General features: G+C 57.0%; 1 protein-coding gene across 1 annotated transcript in view; it reads right to left on the bottom strand.

Annotated features, from left to right (window-relative positions):
* Positions 1 to 95: 95 nt before the first annotated feature.
* The window catches only part of ZNF469 (zinc finger protein 469), a 149048-nt gene continuing 126824 nt past the window's right edge, over positions 96 to 22319 (bottom strand). Inside the window, exons 3-4 of the mRNA XM_072980424.2 lie at positions 17792 to 17862; positions 96 to 14872 (exon numbers count right to left, since the gene is read on the bottom strand). Coding sequence (XP_072836525.2) covers positions 1990 to 14682 — 12693 coding nt within the window. The 5' untranslated portion in view covers positions 14683 to 14872; positions 17792 to 17862 and the 3' untranslated portion in view covers positions 96 to 1989. The remainder of the gene's footprint in view (positions 14873 to 17791; positions 17863 to 22319) is intronic.

Below are 22319 nucleotides of genomic sequence, written 5' to 3'. Positions count from 1 at the left end.
CCCGAGGAGGCTGTTCCTCTCATGGCATACCCATGAAGCAATAAAAGAAGCAATAAAAGCAGACTGTATGAAAAATGCCACTCAGACTCGAGAGCTTCTGTGAAAATATTGGACTATATTTTGAGAGTAGAAATCCGGGCCCTGTTTTACAGCACCGCCTCGACTGCTCATCTCAGACTTTATTCGACAGTATGAAAAGAGGTGCTCAAATAGCACCTGTACAACGTTATATTTTTAAAAACTGTACCTGCTGATCTTTTTTTTTCTCAGCTTTCTGACAAATATCAAAATAAAAACTTTTAACATAAAGCACCCAATGTATAATTAACCTATCATTCTTTCTTTCTTTATAACACAAAGAAACTGTAAAGGTACCTATTAACAGGATAAAGCCATTTAATTCCTTTAAAATTCTTAAAAACACACCGTGCGCAGTTTGCAAAATGCACGCCGGGTACTCTGAGAGCGTGCCCTCCCCCACCCCCACCCCCATTAACCAGTCAGTGCATAGTCCCTCCTCTTCCTCCCGGACCTTAGGCGCCCCTACGAAGAGCCGACCCCCCTCCTCCTCCTCCTCCTCTTGCACCTGAGATTCGAGCCTCCAGATGTGACCGTCCTTAAGTGTGCTGCAGAGTGTTTGCACAGCAGAATTGTGTGCAGGGGAGCTATCCAAGGCCCTGGCCACAAGACCCCAAGGAGGTTCAACAGCTTGGGCTGCACATTTAATGTTCAGGCTAAAACCCAGAGCGCCTTCATGGCCTCTCTGATGTCGGCACCACCAGCTCCCAGGATGCCTGGAAACGCCACCCTGCGCTGTCTCCGAGTTAGATTTCTACAGGCAGATTCTTTCATGAATATCTCCCTTTTCCCCCTTGAGTTGCTCTGTGTCTGTCTGTGTGTCTGTGTCTTCCCACCTGTATTCACATTACAAGAGCAAAATAAAAAATAGCACCAGTTATCTGCAAGTTGTAACTCCCCTACCAGGTGTAGCTACTACCTTAATACAGTAAGAGTTTTTGGTTCAGCAATGACACTTTGCTGGCTTTTAGAACACAGTACTGCAGGTTTGCATGTGGGGGGAGGGGGAGGGAGGGGGGTTGGTAACTTGGCACAGTTTTCTCAATGGAAAATAACAACAATAATAAAAACAATAATTAATATGAAACTATATCACACATCTTCAAGGTGCAGTTCAGCTAGGAGAGCTGTCTCTTAAAAGACAAACATTCAAACCCCTTTCAGCAACATCTACAGTGGTCTCATAAAGGCAGTGACTTCTCATACACCTCACAGTCATACCAGTTTGCTCCTGATGCAATCTTCCTGGAAACGCTTGTCTGTCCAAACTCTGGCCTACTTCCTCCTTTATATGTGTGTGTATATATATAGGTTTTTTTTACACACACACACACACGTTTATGTGTCTGTGTGTGTGTTTTTTTTTTTAAAAAAAACCTCTATCCCATCCTAGGCGGCTTCCCAATTAAATGTGGGTTTTTTGGGGGGATATTTGTGCAAAACCTCCAGGAGGGGTGGGAGGTGGGGGGAGCGCTTCCTACAGTGTGCTGCACCTTATGAATAAGACATCTCTGGAATGAAGTTCATCTCTTCAAGTACTTTGTACAAAGATAACAGAGACACTGTCTGAAAAGGGGTTGGGATTTGCAAAGGATCCTTCTAACCTCAGCACTTCTCCCATAAAGCATTTCCTCTTGACGCTTCGCTCTGCCCAAAGCGATTACAGTTTTAGTTCATGGAAATCATCAGCAACATCAAAGTTCTAGCATTTGCATGATAAATCAGGTGAATTAAAGTAGATTAGTAAGACACAAAGCAAAACTATTTCAGAGGCTGCAGTGCAAGTTCATTTAAGCTAGACAGAGAAATCTCGCTACACAAACGAATTTAATGCTTTGATAATTTCAACCCCCCTCTCCCTTGCAAACCCCATGAAAGCAGCGAAGGATCACCATAAGTCACTTTCATAAATTACTCAGAAGTATCTCTTCTTAAAGGAATCTTAAAGCTAGTTAATTTCTGCCCAAACAGTTGGCTTAGCAGATTGTTCTGGGATTCCGCCGTCCTGTAATTGTGAGCGGCGTCGGGCAGTTTAGCACCTTGGAGAGCTCTCGGCCGGTTTGAAGAGCCGGGAAGGGAGAGGGAGGGGTCCTTGGCTCCCAGCGGGTGGAGGGCCGCCTTGCTGCCCAGAAGGCCTCTCCGGCGGGGCTTCCCGTCTCCGGGGGCATGGGGGCGCCCCTCCCCTTTCTTCGGGAAACCAGGGTCCGGCAGGAGCCTTCTCAGCTGGCCGGCAGGCAGGGGCACCTTGAGCTTAGGGGTCGGCTTAGGGCAAGGGGAGTCCCTCCTCCGCGGAGAGAGCGCCAGGCCATCACCACTCGCCCAGTCGGCCCGTCGGTACCCTCTAGGGCCGTCATTTCTCACCGGCTCCTGGGTCCGGGCTTTCTTCTTCCTGCTCCCGTCTTCCTCGAGGTTCTCCTGGGAAGCAGGGCTGCCCTTGTGGGAAGACTTGTGCTCTTTCCTTTTTGCCGGGTGAAGCTTCGCCTGCCCACCGGCCACGGGTCTCTCTGGGCATCGGCTTGGGTCAGAAGCGTGGTGCTTTGCTGGCGTTCCCCCCGCCTCGCTTCGGAAGGGGCCACCGGCCGGTTTGATTGGGTGGCTTCCCGGTTCTTGGTTGGCAACGTCGGTGCTGCCCAGCGCCGGAGGAGGCTTGTCCTTTGGGCAGGGAGGGTTCTGAGCCCCCTCCCCACGGTCAAGAGAGCCGGGCACACCCAGGGCCCCCTCCGCCGGGCCATGGCCCCCTGTGCTTTTCTTGAAAGGTATCTCTTTGGCCAGCCGGCTGAGGGCAGGGGAGGCTCGCTTGTCCTTTAGAGGCGGAACCCCCCGGAAGGGGGCTTCCCGTAAATGCGGCTTGGGAGCATCCTCCTGGGGCTGAGTTTCATCCGGATGAGGATCGGTGCTGCCCTGGGTTTTACCCTCTGTGGCCTCAGTCCCGGCTTTTTTGCTCACGGGGTCTTCCTCTGAGTAAAGACTGAGCCACGTCCCCAAGGCGGGATCCGTGTGGCCGCTCTCGGGGGCTTTTCCTGGAACACCAAGTTCCTCGGGGGGATGAGCCGTGGAAGGCGCAGCGCCGGCGGCCCTTTCCGTAGCGGCTGAGCTGGCGAGATCCGCACCGGCTCCTGCATCTGGAGGGTCTAGGAAGGGAGGCAGCGGCCCAGCCAGGAAGCGACCTTCGGAGGGCTGCCCGGTCTCGACGCAACCGACGTCCGGGCCCCTGGCTTCTCCGTTCGGGGCCACCAGGAGCGTGGCAGGAGGAGGAGGAGGGGGAGGCGGAGGGTGGCCCAGAGGGGCTTCGGGCCCTTCAGCCGAGAGGGAGGAGGAACTGGCCCCGGAGACTTTGGTTCGCACAGAGCTCTGGGCTGGATCCGCAGGAATCCCGTTGGCCGCGGGGGGCCGAGGCCTGCCTGGAGAGGAGGGGAGATCCCCCTCCAGAGGGGTGGCGGCCTGGACGCCCTCTGAGTCGGCCGGGGGGACGGGGAGGCCGGGGCGGGGGGCGACCTTCCTCCTCTGGGTGGCTGGCCTGCCTTCCCCCAGGGGCGCCTCGCCTGGGGCCGCCGGGCCGCCCTCCTTTGCCCAGGCTCCCCCCCGCGGCCTCATCACCCCCCGGAACCGGAAGGTCCTGCGGCTCCCCGCCCGGTGCTTCTCCATGTGCCGGTCGTACTGCTCCTTCTTGGAGAAGGTGTAATTGCAGGCGCTGCAGATGAAGGACTTCTTGATCACGTGCATGACATCGGCGCAGAGCTCGCAGGCGTAGAGGGTGGTGTGCTTGACCTCCGGGGCCTCGGCCGCCGGGTGCTCTTGGCTAAGGTGGCGCCGCAGCTCCTGGGTCTCCTGGTAGAACATCGGGCACCGGGGGCAGAGGTAGATCTTCTGGAAGCTGTGCACCACCAGGTGGCGCTGGAGCTTGAAGGGCTTGGGGAACTGCTTCCCGCAGTGGTGGCAGTCGCGGGAGGGATCCTTGCACTCCGGGTGCACCGGGTGCGCCAGCTTCTGGGCCCCTTCGGCTTTCAGGGCAGGGTCCGGGGAAGGCGGGCTGGGCGAGGGGGCAGGCGGCGGCGGCGGCGTCCTCTCCAGGGCCCCCGGGGGCCCCCCCTGGCCAAGGGCGCCTTCCTGCCCAGGAGGTTCCCGGGGGCCTTTCCTCTCCGGGCCTGCGGGCCCTCGGCTCCCTGCCTCCGCCTGCCGGGAAGCCTTGCTGGGCTTGCGATAGATGATGGAGTTCAGGAAGCTGGTGACGGCGGCAGCGTCTTCGCCGAAGCAGCCGGGCAAGGCCAGGAGAGACTTCTGGGCCTGGCCTTTCCGGGCGAACTGGGTGGCATGCTCCCGCAGGTGCTCGTTGTACATCCCGACGCCCGAGATCTCCTTCAGGCACATCCCGCAGGCCCAGAGGCCCGCTTTGCTCTTGGCGTGCTTCGCCTCCAGGTGGTCCCGCAGCTGCTCCCGCGAGCTGAACCTCCTCTGGACGCACATGTAGCAGGTGGGCGGAGGCGAGGGGCTGTGGCTCAGCTTGTGGAAGTCCAGCTCTCCCAAGGTCCGGAACCACTGGAAGCAGACCTTGCACTTGTACTGCTTGTCTTTGGCCTTGAGGGTCGGGTCGCTTCGGGCTTTGCTGGGCTTCCCTTCCTCCGGCTGGCTTTTCGCAGGCCTGCTTGGCAAGGCGGGAGGCGGCTGGAAAGCAAAGGCGTGGGCACCATCGTCTCCTGCCTGGCTGAGGGGACCTTCCCCGTCTCCCCCACCACAGAGGCACAGGTCCCTCATTTCAAACTTGGCCTCCAACATCTCCATATCAATGGTGTGAAACGCAGGCGAGGGCCGGCTCCCCTCCGTTCCGGCTCCTTCTCCGAGGTCAGGAGGTTCCGGACTGGTGTCGGCGGCCGAGCCCTCCACGGCGAGCTCCTGGCGAGGGCTGAGCGATGCTTCAGCCACAGGGACGTCCTCTGCTTTCCTCTCGGGGCTGCTCCAGTGGCTGAAGCCTGGGAGAGACCTCGCCGGGTTCTTCTGCTCCAGGAAACTCAACTGGCCCGCAGCCTCCACATCTCTGCCGTCCTCCCTTGGTCCAGCATCCGGCCGCAGAGCCAGGCCATCGGCGAATCTGGAACTGACCTCGCTCACGCCTGCGCTGCTGCCGTGACACATGTTGAGCATGAGGGTGTCGTTGAGGGAGATGGTGTCGTACTCGCATGGATCCTCCCTGGTGACGCAGAGAGAGCCGGTATCCCCAAGGTCCGAAGCCATCCGGATGGTAAAAGGGTCCGCTGTGCCACCTTCCGGCTTGCTCTTCCACTCTGCAGCAGCTCTGAGTAGTTTCTTGGCCCGCTTGCCATACACACGCGTGCATTTCCTACGGGCAAACCGGTCGTTTCTGGGGAAAAGCTGTGAAAAAGTGGCGTCGTCATCCAACAAACTCTGCAGGTCGGGGGCTGCGCCTCTGCTTCCACGGGACTCCGCCTTGGGCGAAAGGTCTTCCATCCTCCAGGACTCGGCCTCCCCAGGAGACGGGCAGGCAGCCTCGGTTGCTTCGCCTGAGGCAACGTCAGGGAGACCCTTGCCAAGGTGGTGGGAAGCTTGGGCAGCGGAGGGGCCTGGCAGGCTGTTTGGTGGCACCGTCCCCTTCCTCTCTTCCGAATCCCTTCCTTTCGTCGGCCGAGACCCTTCCACAGCTTTGTGGCCTTCCTGTTCCTCACAAGCCCTGTTCACTCCTTCCTCCCCGGCGTCCCTGGATGCCCTTGGACCCTCATCCTGGGGGGTCCATGTTCCTTTTCCTCCTGGCTCTCCTGCCGGCTCCGGGCCGCTCTCGGCGTCGTGGAGAGGCTCCTCCTGCGCAGGGGCCCCATCCGTGGAAGGCCTTCTTCCAGCACCTCCTTCGGGTCCCTTAAAGGTCAAAGGGCAAGGCAGCCAAGAAGAGCTTCCCTGCCCTTTGGTGGCAGGGGTCGGAAAGAGGTCCAGGGGGTCACGAGTCCCATCAGAGTGAACGGAAGGGACTTCAGTCTCCTGAGAAGACCCGGTGGCCTCCTTTTGGTTAGAGGGCCCTTTTCCTTTCCCCTTCCTTGCTTTTCCTTTTAGTTTCCTTCCAGCAAAGCTCCCTGACTCCTTGGCACCAGCTTCTCTTCCTTTTCCTCCTGTGGTCGCCTTTTTGGGAGACCTCGATGACGCCAACCCCTCTGATCCATCAGCCCAGGAGCTCCTAGGCTTGGTTTTAATCTCCTTACTGGGACCGTCTATCCTTTTCAGTTTGTGAGAGATGGCGGATGAAACGACACTTAAGTTGCCGAGCACCTTGCTGACGACCTCTTGGATCTCTCTGCTGGGCTCCTGCCTTTGGCCCCGGCAGGGTTTTGGGAAGGGTCGGCCACTGGCTGCCTTCGGAACGCGTGAGCTGCTGGCCTCCTCTTTTGTAACTAGGGCCTTTCTGTTTTTCCTAGAGAGTCGCTTGCTTGGCTCTAACGTTTGTTCCGGCGGAGCAAAGCCAGGATCCTGTAACGAAGGGTCAACGTCCTTCTTCAGATGTTTCACAGCTTTGTGTCTCATCAACCCGACTTTTGATTTAAACGGAATGAAGCAAAGGTCACAGACAGAAGGCAACCCTCTCTTCCTCTTTGCCAGCTGTCGCCCAGTCTTGGAGGCCTCCCATGGACGTTCTCTCTTGCTTTCTTCCAGCCCTGTGCAGCTAGGGAGCCCTTCTCCATCCTCCTTCCCTTCTGAGTTTTTCTTCTCCAAGTCGGGGCCTCCACAGTCTACCCCTCGCAAAGCACCCTCCAGCCCATTCTTGGCCCTTTCAGGAAAGTGATTGCGGCCTGGCTGATCTCCACCAGCATTCGCCACTCCTGTGAAGTTCGCCCTTGGCATCGCTGGCACATGGGCATCTCTGCTAAGGACCTCTGTTTGAGTTGGATGGCGGGGGCAGTTTTTATTTCCCTCTCCTGCCAGGTTCTTTGGTGAAAACTCCACATTTTGACCAGCTCTTCCGTCAGTAAGCAGAGCAGAATCCGCCTCCGATGGAGACTGGCCAGGGAAGATGTTTTGCCTGGAGACCGGCGCAGGCCTGGTGACTGTGCCCCTCTCACTACACCGGCTGCTCTCCTCATCGTCCAGAGGTTTGGGTGGCTCTTCCAAGTCAGAAGGGTCTTTATTTCCAAAAGGTGGCACATGGAGGGGTCGGCTGCTGTCTCCCTGGAGTTCCCTGAGAGGCCCTGTGCCTACAAGAGGGGCGGCTAGATCACCGGAGCAGCATGCCACAGAAAAAGGAGAGGTCTGAGGACCTGCCAAGTCTTGGGCCACCTCCTTGGCACAGCACTCCTGCCCGCTGGCAGTCACCTCTGAGGTCAGGGGCGAAGGGATGGGGGAGAACTGTGGCGCCCCTTTCTGTTCTTTGTGCTCTGAAGGAGTCGATCTCGTGTTCCCAGGGGCACCCTTTCCGGCCCTAGGGGAACCCTCGCACGCAAGGAGAGGACTCGCTTGGCCCTCTGCAGCATTCAGACAGCGAGTCTCTTCAGCCGGTGGAACTCCAAAGTCAGAGCCGGCCACCCTTCCTGGGTCCTCCTCCCGTGAGGAGTCCTTCTGCTCAGCAACGTCGACATTTAGGGGAAGACCATCCGGAGAGGCTTCTCCACAGCAACCCGCCTGCTTCTTCTCCAGACTATTCTCTTGTGCCAAAACTGGGCCAGTTCCCAAACGGAACTCTGTTCCCTGCGGAAGGTAACGGTCCTCCGACGGAGGGAGGGAGGGAGCCAGGGACAGGCCGGGCCGGAGCTGTCCCATCTGGGCCCCGTTCTTTTCATCCCGGTGGGTTTCCTTCGTCTCCAGCGCTTGGCCCTCAGGGCAGGCGTCACCCCAAGGAGCCCGGCAGGGGAGGCGTGCCTTGAGCAGAGTTGCCGGCGCACCACCTGGCGTTTCATTCTCTGGGGAGACACGGCTGACAGGGGAGTTCCTCTCACTCTGAAACGCCAAGGCCACTTTCTCTGGACTTTCCTCCGACTCTCCCTTAACCTGGCCTGCTGGTGGTCCCTCCTCCTCCCTTGGTGACAAGATTGTTCCTGAGTTGCTGTGGGTGGCGAGGGGGCTGCATTCTGGGGAAACGTCACCTGGGGGAATATGCCTGCCTCCTTCCTTTGAGCATCCTTCTTTTCTAGGCTGCCACTGCCGTCCCTCTGCCATGGCGTTGTGTCGTTCCGGACTCCGCAGCAGCGCTTGCCCTGCAACGCAGGAGGAAACCTGCTCGCGTAGCTGCTCGCTTGGCGTCTCTGGCTCCAGAACTTGCTTTGTGGGGTCGGAGGCTTGGGTCGTGCGATCCGTCTCTTCCTCGGCTAGCAATGCCCTCCTTTGCTCCAGCGCAGGATTATTGCTCACCTCTTCTCCTTCTCCCGGCACGGCACCTGCAGGCTCCTTTTCCCATCCAGGATCCACACCAGGTTTTCTGTGCAGGTGGGGGGCGGGAAGCACCACCGGAAAACGGGGAAGGAGCAGATCCTCCCCATTGTGTTCGGCTGTCCGGGCCACAAGCAACTGCAACTGCTGCAAAGGGTCGGCTGCCTTCTCTTCAAGATCCGACTGGTATTTGGCCTCCTCTGAGTAGGCCAAGGACTCAATAGGCACAGCTGCCCCACCGCCAGCTGTGCCGTGGGCTGCCGGGCTTTGGGAAACCGCCTGGCTGTCACCGGGCTGGACCTCCAGAAGCCCAGGACCCTCTGGGCCGCTCCGGAGGGGTGTTGCGCTTGCTAGCCTTTCAGGGGACCTGCTCTCAGGAAACTCCTTCTCCTCCGGGCAGACAGGGCTAGGAATTCCAGAAAGCACATGGCCCTCTGACGCTTCTTGACCAGTCACATCTCCTTGCCCACATCCTGGTTTCAAGCACGGAGCCGGGCGGTGGTACAATCCCAGGCCTTCCGCCTCCTCCAAAATCTTCTCCGTTGGTGGAAATTCCAGGAAGGCGTCTGCTGTTGACGGGGAAGCCCTGTGTGTCGGTAGCTCGGGGGGCTCTAGAGTTTTGAGGAGCAGTGGGTCAGGGCTCTGCATCAAATGCTCTGCGTAGCTGGCGACCCCAATGCTGAGGTCTGGGAGGCAGGAGTCGGCCACGGTGCCAGGAGGGTCATTCCTCATCCCACTGAAATCGACGTCCCCAGAGAGCTCCGCATCCTTCAGAGTTTCATAAAGTTTTTCTGGGTCCCCTTTGGCGCTAAAGGGATCGGCCAGCATCAGTCCCGAAGCAGAGGGTGCGTGGAGGGTGGCCTCGAGGGGGCTGAAGGGGACCGAGCAGGGCCAAGGGTCCTGGTGGCTTCCGTTCTCATGGTCCAGGTGATCACAGCTGTAGGGGTTTGTGGAAAGGAGGTTTCCAGCCTCAAACCCAGTCTCGGTGAGGAACAAACCTTTCCCGTCACTCTCCCGGTCCAATGTCAAGGGCAAAAACTGTTGCGGGTCTTCCGTCCTTTCCGTGTGAGGTTTCGGGATGATGGGGTGTTCCCCGGGCACCTCCTCCATGTGAAGTTTGCCCGTCTGAAGCTGATTCTCCAGTTCTGTGACCAGCCTTTTGATCTCCAGCTCATCCTCCGACATGGCACTCAGGAAAGAAGGCACGCTGTAGTCGGCCACCCTCTTAGGGCCGTGGGCATCCAGATACCTCTTGGCTTCTGGCTTGTCCTCTGGGAGGCTATGGAACTGGGAGAGTTCGTCCGGCAAAATGGGGGAGCCTTCCTCCATCAAGCCCCAGCCCTTTTCGTGCAGGAAGGAAGAGTAGTGTGGCTCAAAGGGCGCCATTTTGCCAAGCTGGTGCCCGGGGCACTCGAAGGGGACATAACTGGCCTTGCTGGAAGCTGCACCCTCATACAAGGCATCATCAAATGCGGGTGAAGGGAGCTCTCCAAAGACCGAGGAGGAATCGAAGCCGAGCGGGGCGGAGACAGCGGCTTGCTCATTCCCGGCTCTATAAGGCACTGTCTGGTGGGGCTTCTCCTTGAACGAGCTGGCCTCCAGGTCCCCCTGGCACAAGTAAAAGCTGGCGCTGGGTGACGGCTCCATGGACACTGCCCCTGAGAAGAGGGACGAGGGCTCGCAGCGGTCGGACAGTCCCTTGCAGTCGGAAAACATTCCAGCGACGTCCACCGGAGCGACCGGCCCTTTACCCGCAATCCTGGCGCCAACAGGAGTGTTGCTGAAAGAGCCGACGGGTGCCATGAACTCTGCTGGTTTCCTCAAGTCCTTAGTGTCCGCCTGTCTGTAGCTGGCGCTCCCATCGCTGGGGAGGCCATGCGGGCCGAAGGAGGGGCTGTCCGTTTGTTCTTCCTCTTGGCATTTCGAGGTCTGCCCATGATAGGCAGGGAAGGGCTGGGCGTGTCGCTTCGCTGCCTGCCCGCCTGGGTCGGTCTCTAAGGCTGCCGCTTCGGCCCGGCAGCCGTCACGGGGGCAGCCCTTGCCATACTCTGCTGACTCTTTGGGGCCAAGGGGCGCACTGGGGCCATTGTCGAGGGCACCCTTGGTGTGAAGGGGCTTCTCCTCGGCGTGGAGCCAAGCTCCGTCTTCGTGGGCGTAAGGGACCCGGGCGACGTTCAGACTCTCCCTCCGAGAGGCCTTGAAACCCACAGGGTGGGGTTTGGCTGGGCGGCTCCCCGCCGTTTCCTTCCCAAGGATCACCTGCCGTTCTCTCGCAAGGGGCCAGGCCTGTTCGGAGCTTCTCGGCAGGAGCCTCTTCCTTGGCTCGCTCTCCTTCTCGGTGTCCGAGTCTGCCCGCTCCGTGCTCGTCGGGGAGCTGGCGCTGGTTTCGCTGGAGATGCTTGTGCTCTGGCAGCTGCTGGCGGACGACCGGCTGCTTCTCCTCCAGGCTCCTCGGGCCAGGCGCTCCTCCTTCCTCCTGGGCTCCTTGCCGGCGGCTCTTGGGGGCTCTTCTCCCCCAAGACTCCTCCTGGGGCCGAACCTCCAGGGGGGCTCCTTCTCCTTCTCCCGCCCACCCCTCCCTGGGCGCCTCCTGCCGAAGCTACTCCTCAGCCGCCCGTTGAGCCTGGAGCCCAGCCTCCTTCGGCAGTGCCGCTTGGCGTATTCCACTCTTTCGTCGTCGGACTCCGAGATGTATTCATACTCGCCAAACTTGCTGTCCTTCATTTCTGGAACCAGGCGGTCCGCAAGCAAGGAGAAGGACATGACTTCGCCCCCTTTGGTCTGCAGTTGGTGGAGCTTGTTTTTCTGCTGGACAATTTTATGAATGAGCTCCTTGCTCCAAGTGCCGCTCCGCAGCTTCTGCTTCTTGGTGTCTTTGATGTTCCCTTTGGCTGCCATGGACCTGCTGGTAGACCTGAGTCGGTTCACGGGAAGAGACACGCTGCTCTTCGGCTGCTTGGGGGCTGGTGTTACTTTAGCTCCCTGTTTCCTGTGCAGAAGGGCGCTACTCCTGCCCTCTCGCTGTCCTCCCTTTGCTTGGGCCCCTGAATCCCTGGGCTCCCCACCCAACATCTTGGGACCCACCCCCTGACTCTGAGATAGCTCTGTGCTGCTCGGTATTTCGAGACTGCCCTCCCCGTGGACAGGAAGCCAGCTCATCCCTCCCTCCTTAGGGCCGCGTTGCTTCCCAGAGGCCTTGTCTTTGGACAGATCTCTGCCAGGGTGATTGTCGTAGCAGCTCAATGTTCTGACGTTCTCCTCGGTGTCCGTGTGCTTCGTCTTCTTCCCTGAAGGCAAGTCCTCTTTCGGTTTATAAGGCATCCCCCCACTGGTGACCTTGACCGAGGCCAGTTCCTCATCAGCAAAGACGTCAATGAAGCTGCTGTCAATCTCGGGGTTGTCCGACTGGTACCCAAGTCCGTTTAGAGCCTCTGTGATCAAGCTATCCAACTTGGCATCATCAATTTCCAAGTCGGAAGCGCTGAGCGGCAAAGGGTTGGTAGCTGGGCCGCTGAGCGAGTTCGCCCTCAGTGAGTCGTCCTTGGGCTCCCCTTTGCCCTCTTCGTCCACCAGGAAATCGGACACCTTGCTCAAAGCCATCAGCTGCGGATGAGGCTCAAGGGGCAGGAGGAGCCCCGGGACCCCTGGCCCCTGCTTTCCAGGGGCGGGAGAGGCAGGGGGCTGTCTCCTGCACTCGGTTCCATGGGGAGCCTCTTTGGCCTGACTCTGGAGCACCAGGTGGGAACTGCAGAACTGGCGGTGCTCCAAAAAAGAGGAGAGGTTACTGAAGTTGTGGTCACATTGTTTGCAGGTCAGGAAGACGTCCAGCTGGTCCAGGCTGGCGCTGCTCAGGGAGCTGGCCAGGAAGTGATGGGAGGAATAAGGTGGAGGAGGCAGTTCGGCTTCCAAGCTCTCCAGGCCCCCTTTGGAGGCCTCCGGGCACGGCTCGTGGATGTGGCCCTTGGCCGGGAGGGCTCTGTGGAGGAGCTCCTGCTTCGGGGTGCCCTGGGTGAGGAGAAGGGCCTGGACCGGGTCTGCCGCCGGGCACTGGGCTGCGCCAGAGCTCAGCGACTCTGAAGCCTGGAAGGGCTTGTGGCTGCTCTTTGGATGGCACGGGTGGTGGAAGAAGGTGGGCGTGTTGAGGGGAGCACCGTCTTCAAAGCGGCTGGGGCTGCTCGAGGTGGGTGAGAGAGAAGAGCAGGTACTGCTGCTCGGGGGGTTGAGGGCAGGTGATGGGACGGGCGACTCATCCGGGGACGTGGTCAAAGCCGATGGTGGCACCGTGAAAGCTGGGATGGAAGGGAGGTGGGAGTCGGTGGGCAGGCCAAAGAACCTGGCCTTGCTGGCCCGGGGAGTGCCCGCCCGGGGAGACTCGGCCTCCTTTGCCCCTTCAAAGCAGAAAGCGTGGGCCGAACTACAGGGCTGCGGGTCTGGATCCTGCCTCTGCGCGAGGGTCCCCTCCCCGGCCAGGGGGGCTTTGCCCCCTGCGTAGCCGGCGGGGCTCTTCTGCGCCTTTCCACTGCCCTCCCATTCCGAGGCCTCCAGGAGGAAAGGCAGCTTCTGGCCGGCCAGCTTCCTCGGCAGCTCGATCCTGCTCTGGCCGGCCAGCACTGAGGCGAGCTGGAGATGCGGCCAGGATTTCTTCATGTGCTGCCACGACTCCAGCCCCGAAGGGCCCCCGAAGGGCTGCTGGCTGCCCAGAGGGCTCAGGTAGGCGGTGGCGCCCTCTTCCACGGGGGCGTGGGGCTTCCGGCTGCCCTCCCATGGCTGCAGGAGCCGCCCGTGGGCTTGAGCCACGGAGGGAAGGGTCTTTTCGAAAGGCACGGAGCTGGGAAGGAGGCCGCCGGCCGGAGGGTCACTACAGGCTTTGTTCTGAAAGTGCACTTGGGGGAGAGGGATCGGGGGCACCGCCCTCCACAGAGCGTTTCCAGGGTCCAGGGTCCTTTGGCTGGTGATGCCCTCTTTCAAGGAGGGCGGCCGCTTACTAGAGACCTGGAAGCCAGCGGGGAAGAGGGCAGGGTTTTCTTGGAAAGTGCTTGAGTTTTGGTCCATAGCACCAAGAGGAGAAATAGCACCATTGTGGTCAGTGGGGTGTTCCTTCCTTCCCTTGTAGCCTGGCAAAGGCCCCGGGGTCTGCGACGGGAGGAAGGAAGGGGGCAGAGAGGGCAGCCCACAGGCCCGGCTCTCTAGGGCCAAGCCGTTGCAGGACCCGAGGGCGAGAGCATCCTCTTTCCAGTCCCTGGAGGAAGAATGGAAGGCAAAAGCACCATGAGACGCCTGGCCGGAGGCCAAGGGGAGGTCCACGTAATCTGCAGCAGCGTCATCTCCGGGGAAAGGATCCGTCGCCGGGCTGGGCGTCGGCTGGAAGGGGCAGTGAAACGACAGGGCCGCCAGAGAGTGCGCGCTGGGCTTGCCGCTCTCCGGGAAGGGGCAGGGCTTCGGGGCCAAGAGTCCGTTGCTGTTAGCACCTGGGAGGTTTCTGTCTGGTGATGGCCACGCGTGGCTCCCATTATCCAAATAATGCAACGGCCTGTTGGGGCTGGGACTTTCGTGAGGGAGGCTGAGGGGTGGCTGGATCTTGGCAGCGTGGGTCAACCGCGGGGTTGCTATCGATGAGGTATAGTTGCTGGAGAGGTGGGTGGAGGCAGCCTCCGGGAAGCCTCGGGCAAAGCCTCGGTCCTCCTGCGGCAGCTCTGCCTCTCTTTCGGGGACGTGGAAGTGGAAGTGCCTGGAGACGCCCCCGCCCTGGGCGACGTCGGCCTTCTTGGGAGGGGTGACCTTCTGCTGCGGGTAAGCAATGCCAATGGTGGGGCCGGGCCGGGCGCTGCTGATGGCGAGCCGGTAGAGCTGCTGGGGGCCGGCCCGTTCCCCTTTCCCCGGCCGCCGGGTCTTCTCCCTGGCCCGGCTCTTCCCGGGTGGGGACTGGGGGCTCCCTTGGACCGCACCCCAGGGGCCGTCGCTGAGGAACTTGGGCCGGTTCTGGAGGGACTTGAAGTCTATTTTGCCGGCTTGCTGGGGGCGGATCACAGCTTCCCGCTGGTTGTGAGGCTCTTTGTCCTTGACGCCGACTGCGCTGAGCCCATTCTCAGTCCTGGACTGTGGACTGCGGGACTCCAAACTGTCCAGAAACGAGCCGCCCAATTCACCGACATCTTTCTTGCCAAACGGCTTGAAGCTTCTGTCTTTGTTCGGGACGCCGGCCTCAATATCACTGGTGGTGAAATCATGATGGGTCTCTCCCATCATGGCGCCGAGGGCCAGGCCCGAAGGGAAGCGGCTCGTCCTCTCGGCTCGTCAGCACAAGAGCCGCCCATCGCAAGCACGAGCCATCATCCTCCGGCCGCTGGGAGGCACCTCAACCTCTTGGACAGCTCCCGACGCCATCCTGCCTACAGGACATGTTTAGCCTCTGAACGGCAACGAGCGTCCATCTGACCTGCAAAAGAGAATGGCCCCGTGAGTGTTTGGAAGGCCCGCGAGCTGACCTGAGCAATCTGATCAAGCTCAGCATTTAGTATATTCAACAACGCAATGGAAGGACTTGGAATCTGCAAAGGAAGGCCGAGGCCAAAGACGGACAACAAACGTGCTCACGGAACTAAAAGCTTTGCATCAACTTTGGTTCACCTGTTTTTAAAAAGTGACACCTTTTCAATATTTTTGTTTAAAAGACTCTGAATGTTAAAGAATGCATTTATCTTTCTCTACTTGTGCATCTCACTGGGCTGAGAAATTGTAAATAAATACAGTAGGACCTCCCCATAACTGCCGGGGATGGGTTCCAAGACCCCTGTGGATACTGAGAACAGTGGATAATAGCAAACACTGTGTGTCCGTGCGTGTGTGTAATGGTAAGAGGAAAAAAACCTAGAAAAAAATTGTTCACCTGTATTATTAGAAGTAGTCAGTAACAAGTAATCCTAGCATGACATCTGGCTTCATCCAGTGGCCTGTTCTGGTAATACATGTGAAAAAAGTTTTCTGGATTTTTTTTTATTTTAATATTTTTAATATTTTCTGACCGTGGTTAAGTAAAACTATAGATACTGATCCTGTGGATATTGGGGGGGGGGGGTCATACTGTAGTCAAAAGGAAGGAAAGAAGGGTTTGTTCGCCCTGGGCAGCTGCCTGTGGTGGACACCTCGGCTGGAACCATCCTGCCCTTAGGGAGGGCGTGCCAACGGCATCCTCAGGTGGCTGTTGGTGACAGACACAGCTCCCACCCCTGCTGTTCCTGCTGACCCCCCCCCCGGGCAGTCTCCCCTCTGGGCCTCTGGGAGGGGGACGCCCTGTCCTGCACCTCTAAATGAGCCTGCGCCCTCCCCCAAGAAGCAGGCTTCTGTCCATGGGGCGGAGAGGTGCCTTTTGACTCAGGCAGCGAACCCCCTGGGAGCCAGCCTGAGAGGGCGGGTGCTGTCTGCCCACCCATCGGCCTTGAGAGAGCCCCCCCCGATGCTTTGGCACCCCCACCCCACCCCCTCCAACACTTCAAAGGTGATTCTAAGCCATTTACCTCCAGACAAAACCTGCTGATGGAGGCATTTCCTGGGCCTTAAAAGATATTTTTCTTAGCAGCAGATGATGATGACAGCTCGGCCCCGCCTGTGGCTTATTGTCAGAGGAAAGCTCTCTTCCCCCTGCCGCTTTGATGGGGTCAGCCTGGCCCTGGGGGTTCCTCTCCCTCCCACCCAGCCCGCCAGGAAAAGGCAGCTCTGCCCTTTGCCACCCTCGACTGCCACTGAACCCCAAAGGGCTGCGTGGAGTCGGCTGGCACGAGGAGGGCTGGCCCCAGAGGCGTGAGATCGGCCCGGGTCTTCTGGACTAGACCCATCGGGGACCTCCGGCGCCCGAGCGGGTGCTCCGGTCTTTCCACTCCCCAGCTGTGGGAAGCCTGGCTCACAAATAATTTCCAAAGTTAGAAAGGTGTAGACATAGGATGCGAAAGCTCTTGATTTAAAACAAACACACATATAAGCAGGAAACAAACAAACTCCTGCACGCCCACCTTATTGCACCTTGAGGAGTGGATCCCTGGAAGACCTCTTTCACACCCTCAGAAACTGCAGCAGCCCTGCTTCTCTTTCAGACGAATAGGGGGAGGGAGGGGGGGCAGGCGCTGCAAGGGGCCCCTCGCCCCTGGGTTGAAACAGACCAAGACTTGGGAACTTTTTCTCTCTCTCTTTTTTTTTTTTTTTTTGAGGGGTGGGAGGTGGGAGAAGGCCCAGGAAGAGGTGTGCACATCCCTCCCCCCCCAAAAAACCCCCAAGCTTTTAAACTGGGGTGCCTCAATCAGAATTATTCCAAAACAGAGCTCAGGGTAGACCCTTTGCCAGCACCGCGGGATGGGATGGCGAGAGGATGGCCTCCTTCTCCTCGGTGCATCCATCCTGATTTGAACAGGAAAAGAATTACCTCACAATCTCCACCCGGAGCGGAAAAGCAAGCATTAAAAGCTCTTTCTCCAAAGCGAGCAATTAGAGTAATTAGAGAATACAATTACAGTAGCCTTCGTTAACTTGATGCTCTTCTTGTTTGTTGAACTACAATGCCCATCACTTCCAGTAGTGTAGGAAAGAGGGGGGGGGGTTGTCCTCCCATTTGCCTGGGAGTCCAGCCCATTAGAAAAGGCAGCTTCCAATGTTGTGCGTTGTGAAACCGACAGAAGGCGACTGGATGAGACTGTCACCACCCGCTGATTCTTTTTATTAACTGGTTTCAAGTTCAGCATCTAGATTAATTTAAAAACCTATGTTTCTCCTTTAAAAAAAGAGGGGCAGGGGGGTCATCTCAGCTGTCCTTCCGCAAGCAGGCAATACCAAGCCTTCCCTGTGTGACCGGCTGCCTGAGTGGGGTTTGTTAAATGAATGTCCATACTTTCCTGCTTTGAATGGGGTTTTTTGTGTGTGTTGTTTTTGTTTACCATTTTTTAGTGTGTTATTCGTTTGATCCTTTTCAGTTATTTGTATACTCACTGTTGTTAGCTTTAAATATTGCCCTTTAAAGATATTCGCCAGTTTGGGTGGGGTAGACATATTTTGAATGAATGAATGAATGAATGAATGAATGAATAAGGGTTGTTGGGCTTCATGATAAGTGGGCAAAACAGCCTCAGAAAACTCACTGAGTGGATTAAAACGACAGCCAAAATGTTTGCAGGGGAAGCAAGAAGAATCCAGGTAAAGACAGGAAAGTGTACTTCTCTGGATGGAAGAGTTCTGGGCACCATAAGGGAAGGCATTCGAAAAGGGGGAGGGGGCTGCTCAAGTGGCATAAATCAGTGCAATGAAAATAAGCCCACCTGCCCGCCCACCCCCCCACACAAGTTCCTTATTCTTCCGCATCAGCTGGTCATACCTTGGAAAATGCCCGTCCCTCAGCTACTGCTGGGTCTCAGCTTAACTTCCCCGGAAACAGGAGTGCCTTGGCTGTAAAGAAAGTGAAAAGTATGTCAGGAGGTTTTGTTTGGCTTGGCAGCCACTGCCACGGAGCAAAAGCTCCTCCAAGCCCTCGAGCCCAGGCTGGACGTGAAAGGCGTGTTCTCCCCGGGGTGGCTTGAGCTGCCAGAGAAGCGTGCAAGGAACAGGGGCTCCCGGGGGAGCAATGCACAGAGGCTCTGGGCTGCCCGCTGGCTCCAAAGGACTCTGCGCAGCTGGCACCCGGGGCCCGTCCCGCAAGGGAGCCTGGCTTTCTCCTGGCCCGGCATTGTTTCCCCCCGCCCCCTTGAGAGCATCTCTCCTGATCCTCATCCCTTGGGAGAGTGGCCCCTGGAACACCCCCAGGAGAAAGAAGGGCAACGGAGGGCACCTTCTTTCATAAAATGGTGAACGTTAAGGTGCAAAATTAGAACAGAGGTTCATAATGGCAGCAGGTATACAATATACCTCAAGATACCTCCCATCTAAAGAATGTTTGTAAAAAACCCAGCTCCGTTTGTTTGGTTCTGGACAGTTACTAAAGGGCTTTACACAGCAAGCAACATTTTTCTCAGCTTGAGGCTTTTTGGTCCGTATTGTGGGTGGGAAAACCCACCAGCCCCCCAAACTATAAGGACTGGTGTGCAAATCATTATCTACCGTGTGAATTTGCTCTTGTGCCACTGAAGGTTTACACCCTGCCCAAAAGCTGCCTAGAGCAAGGCTGCAGCTCCTTTGAGGGACTGTAATAAAGAGTGAGTTATTTTGACATTTGTTTAAGAAATATTTATCTCTCATTTCGCTTCTAAACGTTGCCATTCGCTAAGGAATTATCTGTTACCTAAGTATACTGATAAATCTTCTAAGGTAAAAGTATATCTCAGATGCTGCCAGAAAAGGTACATTTAAGAACGCTTCCTAAATTATCGGCTGCATTAATCTTAATTACTTCAGTAGAAGTGGAATCTCGTATTAGGGCGAGTTAAATTGAATGGGCGTTTGTCTTTATCATATCACCTATTTGAGATGGTTTAAAGAAGATAAGGAGAAAAGGGACTTGGGATGCAAGGGCTGGTGGGGGGGGAGGCAGGAGGGCTGGGCAGCCCTCCAAGGGAGGTTGCTGGAGGGAGGGAAGGGAAGGAGGGTGGATTGGATGGGTGGGTGGGTGAGTGGGTGGGTGGAGGAGCATTGGCAGGAGTCTCCATGGGAGAGGACGGTGGCAGGCAGCCTTCGGAGCTCTGCAGAGGTTGTGCCGGTGAAAAAGGAGCCTTGGGGATCTCTTGGTTGTGCGAACGCTGAAATATAACATTGACCAGAGCTGCTGGTCAGCCTCCTTTTAGGACCCCCAGAAAGCTGCCTCTTCCCAAGTCAGCCCCCTCGTTCATTTCAGCCCCTCCTACTGTGACCGGCAGCTGCTATGGCTGGTCTCCCAGGCAGGATCCTTTCCCAACAATCCCTGGGGACCCCTCCGTCTCTCTCTCTCTCTCGTGTGTGTGTGTGTGCATGCTCCACTCTGATTTCTGAAATCAGACCTTTTAAAGGCCACCTCTTGTGGCAGTGAGTTCCGTCCGGCGATGGCTGCACTGCACACAGACACTTTCCCTTTCACTACAGGTGAGCCGAGCGAGGGTCTGTGAGTGTCCTTGGCAGGCAGCCGGGATCCCCCTCAATGTTTCTCACCCAGGAGAAACGTTCTGATCCCCTCGTCTGCTCAGCCACCCTCACGGTCGATGTCAGGGGCTCTTGGGGGCCTGGCAGGTGAGACCACCCACGCTCCACCTGCTGCTGCCATCTGCCAACCTGCCTTCTCCCCATCTCTCTCCTCCTCACGCCTCCGAGAGGGGGAGCTTCACCCAGCTGGTTTCTTCTCCCTCCTCCTGGCTGAGGGGCTCTGGGACTTGGGAGCGCCTTTCTCAAACTCTGCCTCCCTGCCCCTCTCTTCCACAGCCCTGACCCTGAGCATCCGTCATGGCCTCCTCCCGTCTTGTCCCTTGCACTGTCCTCTAATTCTCTCCAATCCATTTCCACAGCAACAAAGCTGCAAGGCTGGGTGTCCATCTGGGAGGGAGGCCACCAGGAGCAGCAGCAGCAGCAGCAGCGAGAGGAGAAAACCGGGGGGGAAGGAAGGTGCAGAAGCCGAGGCTGGGGCTGGGATGAAAGCAGCCAGCGGGGAAAGCGGAGGGAAGGAAGGAAGGAAGGAAGGAAGGAAGGAAGGAAGGAAGGAAGGAAGGAAGGAAGGAAGGAAGGAAGGAAGGAAGGAAGGACGGAAGGAAGGAAGGAAGGAAGGAAGGAAGGAAGGAAGGAAGGAAGGAAGGACGGACGGAAGGACGGAAGGACGGAAGGAAGGAAGGAAGGAAGGAAGGAAGGAAGGACGGAAGGAAGGAAGGAAGGAAGGAAGGAAGGAAGGAAGGAAGGACGGAAGGACGGAAGGACGGAAGGAAGGAAGGAAGGAAGGAAGGAAGGAAGGAAGGAAAAGGAAGGAAGGAAGGAAGGAAGGAAGGAAGGAAGGAAGGAAGGAAGGAAGGAAGGAAGGAAGGAAGGAAGGAAGGAAGGAAAAGGAAGGAAGGAAGGAAGGAAGGAAAAGGAAGGAAGGAAGGAAGGAAGGAAGGAAGGAAGGAAGGAAGGAAGGAAGGAAGGAAGGAAGGAAGGAAGGAAGGAAGGAAGGAAGGAAGGAAGGAAGGAAGGAAGGAAGGAAGGAAAAGAAAGCAAGAAGGAAGGAAGGAAGGAAGGAAAAGAAAGCAAGAAGGAAGGAAGGAAGGAAGGAAGGAAGGAAGGAAGGAAGGAAGGAAGGAAGGAAGGAAGGAAGGAAGGAAGGAAGGAAGGAAGGAAGCAAGAAGGAAGGAAGGAAGGAAGGAAGGAAGGAAGGAAGGAAGGAAGGAAGGAAGGAAGGAAGGAAGGAAGGAAGGAAGGAAGGAAGGAAGGAAGGAAGGAAGGAAAAGAAAGCAAGAAGGAAGGAAGGAAGGAAGGAAGGAAAAGAAAGCAAGAAGGAAGGAAGGAAGGAAGGAAGGAAGGAAGGAAGGAAGGAAGGAAGGAAGGAGCTGGTGATGGGTGGAAGGAAGGAAGGAAGGAAGGAGCTGATGATGGATAGAAGGAAGGAACAAAGGAAGGAATGAAGGAAGAAAGAAACAAGCGAACGAACAAACAAACAAACAAAGGAAGGAACTGATGATGGATAGAACAAAGGAAGGAAGGAAGGAAGGAAGGAAGGAAGGAAGGAAGGAAGGAAGGAAGGAAGGAAGGAAGGAAGGAAGGAAGGAAGGAAGGAAGGAAGGAAGGAAGGAAGGAAGGAAGGAAAAGAAAGCAAGAAGGAAGGAAGGAAGGAAGGAAGGAAAAGAAAGCAAGAAGGAAGGAAGGAAGGAAGGAAGGAAGGAAGGAAGGAAGGAAGGAAGGAAGGAAGGAAGGAAGGAAGGAAGGAAGGAAGGAAGGAAGGAAGGAAGGAAGGAGCTGGTGATGGGTGGAAGGAAGGAAGGAAGGAAGGAGCTGATGATGGATAGAAGGAAGGAACAAAGGAAGGAATGAAGGAAGAAAGAAACAAGCGAACGAACAAACAAACAAACAAAGGAAGGAACTGATGATGGATAGAACAAAGGAAGGAAGGAAGGAAGGAAGGAAGGAAGGAAGGAAGGAAGGAAGGAAGGAAGGAAGGAAGGAAGGAAGGAAGGAAGGAAGGAAGGAAGGAAGGAAGGAAGGAAGGAAGGAAGGAAGGAAGAGCCCTATTCTCTCCACCTCATTGGGTCTGGAAGTGGATTTTTCTGAGTCAGGCAGCAAAATGTTTTGGTCATTTCCTCATCATTACAGGGCCAAGGAACCATTCCTGACTCCATTTCCTTCCTGGCTCCATTTCAATCTTGGAGACTCGCTTTTGGCTTTTAGAGACGTCTCCTTCCATTGCTCTTCTCATGGGCTCTGGAACCCCAAGGTTTGCAGAAATACAAACCTGGTACTTTTTTGGAGGAGGGCGCGAGGGAGGTTAAGCCCATGAAGGACCTGGGTGTCCTCAATGAGGATGTGACCACCCGCTCTCTCTTGACTTCATGGCGCCCCTGCAAGCCTCAAGAATGCTCCATCTCCATCCCATCCCATCTTTTCTTCTAATCAGGTGACGAGGCCTCATTAGTTGAATTGCCCTTTGGAACTTCATACCCATCATCGTGCAGCTCCCTTGCCTGCAACTTAGGCCTTTCTCGGTATGCTTTTCCCGACACCATGGAAGGCTGGGGGGGGGGGGAAGCTGAGGGAACGTCACAATCAGGGGTGCAGGTGGGAGGGAGGAAAGAGCCTGATGTCTCTCAGAAAGGGGTCAAGCAGGCAGGCAAGAGGACATAGGGACAAGAACCCCCAGGCTGCCAAGAATCCGCGCTGCCCAAAACAGACACACCTGCTACGCCATCGTGCGGCAGGAGGGCCCCTCTGGGCAGCCACAGCATCCATTCCCACATGGCAATGATCAACCACAGGCCACAACCACA

The sequence above is a fragment of the Pogona vitticeps genome, chromosome 10, assembly GCF_051106095.1.
Source record: "Pogona vitticeps strain Pit_001003342236 chromosome 10, PviZW2.1, whole genome shotgun sequence".
NCBI lineage: Eukaryota > Metazoa > Chordata > Lepidosauria > Squamata > Agamidae > Pogona > Pogona vitticeps.
The sequence above is the reverse complement of the archived record's forward strand: the minus strand, read 5'-3'. Positions and strand labels throughout refer to the sequence as shown.